At 39.1% G+C, this 4928-nt stretch overlaps 1 protein-coding gene across 2 annotated transcripts in view; it reads right to left on the bottom strand.

The window, feature by feature from the left end:
- Nucleotides 1-131: 131 nt before the first annotated feature.
- The window catches only part of LOC126384457 (solute carrier family 66 member 2), a 48802-nt gene continuing 44005 nt past the window's right edge, over nt 132-4928 (bottom strand). For both annotated transcript variants that reach the window (XM_050035567.1, XM_050035568.1), the window contains one exon: nt 132-4457. In XM_050035567.1, coding sequence (XP_049891524.1) covers nt 4247-4457 — 211 coding nt within the window. In that variant the 3' untranslated portion in view covers nt 132-4246. The remainder of the gene's footprint in view (nt 4458-4928) is intronic.

Raw genomic sequence — 4928 nt, 5'->3', positions numbered from 1 at the left:
AAAAGCTTGTTTAGTGGACTAACTTTGCACTTGAAGGTTGCCCGTTCACTTACGTTTTAACAGGTCTGAAGCTACTATGCGCTGTATCTAGGCTAACAGCTAACATGCTAACTATTATTTTTATGTCAATAGTCACTTGAAACAAATTTAGGACGATAGGAGACAGGTTGAAATAAACCGAAATTTCCCTTTAAACACAGACGTTATTTCAGACATCTAACAGAAACCCACTGATTTCAAGATGAGGGATCCGGGAGTGCTAGGATGCTAACTCGTTTCTTGGTTTTAGGACTCATTCCTAATTCCTGGGGCACTCTTTACAATGTACGTAGGGGTTTAGTTTAGTTTAGTTTACTGTTTATACATGTTAAATTGTCGCCTTTACTGTAGAAGATTTTAATATTGGATTTGTGGTCACATGCTTGACAAATTGTAAATATTTGCAAAATGTGGCAGCTATCATTAACTTGATAGGTCAGCTGGTGATAGCCAGTATCAGCTCTGGATATTCATACATAAAGAAACGTGCAGTGAAAGCACATTTTTCATACAATGAATAAATGAATACAGAAGAAATCAAGTGACAGCAAGGGACTCATGCCGTAACATGCACGCATGGCCAGACTGGCTACCCAGCAAAGTACAGAGACATTCGGATTATAATTTATGCAACGGGATTGTGACAAATAGCTGTTTGCTGCTATATTAATCATCTGAATGTCGCACACAACTCCTTTAAAAAGCCTCAAGTGTTGATGGATGTCAGTAATATTAAGATGGACAATTGGCAGTTTTAAAAAAAAATGAAACGACAATGTAACAGTAAAAAATGGCATAAAACATACTGGTAATGGTATTTTTGGTACATTATTAAACTAGGTGTGGGTTTCACAGATAAGACAATACACAGCTTGGCCGTTTCTATGGGAAATCACCTTCACACCATGTAATGAATACACCAAATGATACAAAACAAAGTGTATAAAAAGGAAATAAGATACATGGGATGAAACAATAAATAAAGTGAAATTCTGAGGTCATTTTGATCCTGTTGAGCACAACAAGAACCTGTCAGGTATCTCACATAATCCATACAACACAGTCACCCTCACCACTGTCTGAATAAACAACAGCCACACACCATCTTACACTGGCATTTGAAGATTATAAAAAAGGGAAACAAAATAAATAGGGTGACTAAACAGATGTGAACACGAAAAGTGCACATCCACTGCTAAGAAACCAAGAAGCCACCTTATATTTTTCTTGTATATTTAAGAGAGGAAAGAAATATTCATAGAAAAGTCCTGCCACGTCCCTCTGGAGCAAAGGGAAGTTTCCGTTTCTTGAGGCTTCGAAGAGGAGGACAGAATCAGGTCTGCTCTGGTACACAGTTCACTGAAGGGCTGACAGTCCTGACACCTCCTGGTTTGGCATTTCTCTCCTCCCCAGAGAAAGATTACAAAACAACAACAGTAACAAACAAAATCTTCACTGTGTTATGTGGCTGCTGCTACATCTGAACAGGAAATTAATTTCTTGAGACAAAATGGTGATGAGAACAACCTGTCCAAAGCAGCCCCACACAGGGATGTGGAGGCATGAGTGGGGATATCAGGGGATGTTATTGGATTTGCAGGATAAATAATAAACTGGCCAGTCGGTGTTACGGGCAGCCAATATGATCCGAGGTGACAATATGATTTTGGTGAATATATTCAAAAGTATCTGTCTGTGAAAAGAGATGATTTGGCTGTAATAATAACCACTGCATTCACAAACAATCATCTCTGAGATTGTCTGATTTTGATAGTTGCATTTCCAGATCTCAGCTATTTCCTGTGTTATTATAACATTTTTTACAGACAGACGTAACAGCTGAACTAATGCCACATCGACCCCAGATTGTTCAGACCACAATGCTGAGCAGCTAAGAGGGAAAAATAAGCAAGTGCAGAGCATGTCAAGCCTCTGAATGATCTCACATCTTGCAGGAACTCCAGTTCTCTTATTTACTCCCGTTCCTCTCAGTTTGTCCCTGTACTTTTATGAAGTGGATTCATACAATGACCAAACCAGATTTTTCCTAAGTGTACACATTTTCAGCTCACGTTGAATCGTCCTTGCTTCACTTTGCCCTCCCCTGAGCATGTGACTTTGTATGCAGTTTGGCCTCATCTTAAAGGAATACTTAACTTGTAAAATGACAATTTGTACATCAATTACCTACCACATGTTTCCTTGAATTCATGAGGACAACTTTGTTTTTCTCAAATGCCTCCGTGGTAAACTGAGAATCCAAAAAAGGGAGGATATTCTTCATGAATTAAAGTCAATGGGGTCCGTGTTTAACTATGTCAAAACATCCGTTTACAAACACTCACACAACCTGTGCAGTATGATTACAGATGTTTAATAACATCTAGATAGAGAATGGAGTTGCCTGACACAAGCAGTTTTTAGCTTTGGGGTTTATTTCCGCGGTATGCGGTCCATTGAATATGCGCAGAAATGTTTCTCCCGCTGGCCTTGCCGGTGAATTCCCGCTCGGCTCACAGACTTTACACAGTAATGATGTTGAGGAATTTTTGATAATTTTTTTCAGCTTTAGAACAGTTTTACAAATAATAAATCTCCATGGTTAAACAAATAATTTCAGAAAGGGTCATAATTGACTTTGTTTACAGCTTGAGGTGTCTTGTCAACAGTTTTATAGACGTCTCTTTTACAATGGAAAACACTTTTTGGGCCACAGGAGATTTTTTGAGCAGCATTCCTGGGGCCCTGTGTATGATCCAAGTCTTATTTAACCCAACACTTTCGCCAACAAGTAGTGCGCCCTGAGCATGCACGTGTCCAGGCACATTACTTGGCTGTGTATGAGACTGAGCACTGAGCATACGACTGGATAAATAAGACTTGGATTATACTGCACGAGTTGTGTGAAAGTTTGTAAATGGATGCTTTGATATAGTTTTTCTGTTGTTAAACCTGGTTCCCAATGACTTCAATTCATTTAGAATGCTTGCCTTTTTTCTGGATTCTCCATTAATCATGGTGGGATGTATGAAAAACAACATTTTCTTCATGAATTCAAGGTAAGATCAAGTATACATATGGTGAATTGTGAGTGAAGTATTGCTTTAACTTTGCTTTGTGTTCAGTCTAAATGCATCTTAAGACTAGTGAGATATTGGGGCTGAAATGACTCCTGTGGTTTTGAAATTTGTGGAATGAAAATGAACAACATTATACACGAAATGTCATCAACAGCTTCAGTACAAAAATCTTGGCATTGACCTTCGACAGCCAACTGCACGCAGCCTGAACATTGGTCATGATGTTTCCGACAACTGAACCCCTTTTTATACAAAGCTTAATCTTCTCACAACTCCATCACCATCGAGGCTATGACTGTTTATGACCACTTGTTCTTTTAGAAGCCAGTACATTGTATCTTCATGCCTTTGGGATGTTTCTTCTTTTGGTAAATTCTGATTGCCTCTACTTCATTACAATTCCATCCCTGTGTTACCCCACAAGATTGAGGCTGCATGTCACAGCACATGGCAACCATCTGTCCAACAAGTGGTAGACTGACCAGCATTTCTCCACTGTGTTGGGAAAAACAACAAAATAACAAAAGTCATTTTGTACATTCAGTAAAGTTGTATATCAAGATTTGTTTCTGTGATTGATTCATACATTTATATTGCTGGTAATGCAGCAAGCCATGTTTGAATGTTCGTGTTTTAAGGCAAAGGGGTCCATGCAACAATCATCGGCTAAATGTGGACGAGAGAAGCAGGTCCACGATTCCTTGAGCGCAGATTTCAGTGCGTACATCTGCTGTAGCTTACTGTATATATTCATGTATGCGCATACTAATCTCCACATGCACAGGTCGATTCAAGGATATATTCTTTGAGAAGTCTGCATTCCGAAACTCAAGCATACTGCCACTTTGAGAAGAATTCAGAAGGATAAATAAAACAAAAAGGTTGAGTTTGTTTGTAACAAGTGTTCCTCAGGTATTGCTTGACACCAACACCTCTGAGAGTCTGTGTATGTTCATGCCTTATTTATGGGTTTGTATGTGTCTTTATGTATACTTGAGGGTGAGGGTGAGCAGCCTGCATCGTCTCAAGGTGCGTCGGCACTCATGTATGTTTATACATGTCCACAGCACCTCTAGAAGTGCTTCCTCACTGGTGTTGACATGTCCCTAGAGAGCTCGGAGTGGCTTTCAGAGGGCTTTGGCACTGGTGGTGTGGGAGACGGTGTGGGACACTGGCTTCTGTGGGTAGCGGCTGTAGTAGTAAACCTGGAACAGGATGGCAAAGTCCACGAAGACCTGCAGCAGGCCACATGTCCAGAACTGCACAGGAGCCTGGGTGAGCAGGAAGTAGCCTGTTTTAAAGGTGTCACCGCTGGTCCACATCAGCACCATCTTGATGCTAGGAGGAAAGAGAGAGAGATGATGAAGACGGGAGAATGTTGGATGTAATACTATACGAAGATGTTTTTTCATAATTTTCATTCATGTTTACAGTGTACATATTTTTATATTACTATTATTATTGTTATTTGCTATCAGATTATACATTCAATTGTTTATAGTATTTTCTTTTTATAATTAATCTATATTTTTATATATTTTATAATCTTTGTTATGCACCAATACACCAAACCAAATTCCTTGTATGTGAAAACCTACTTGGCAATAAAACCAATTCTGCTTCTGCTTCTGACTCATGATTTTGGACGACACGACATGCTATACTGTGACTTTTTTTCATGACTTTGGACGACATACTATACTATGACTTTTTTTCATGATTTTGGACGACATACTATACTATGACTTTTTTTCATGATTTTGGACGACACACTATACTATGACTTTTTTTCATGATTTTGGACGACAT

The sequence above is a fragment of the Epinephelus moara genome, chromosome 22, assembly GCF_006386435.1.
Source record: "Epinephelus moara isolate mb chromosome 22, YSFRI_EMoa_1.0, whole genome shotgun sequence".
Classification (NCBI taxonomy): Eukaryota; Metazoa; Chordata; class Actinopteri; order Perciformes; family Serranidae; genus Epinephelus; species Epinephelus moara.
Note: the sequence above shows the minus strand (reverse complement) of the source record. Positions and strands in the feature narration are given on the sequence as shown.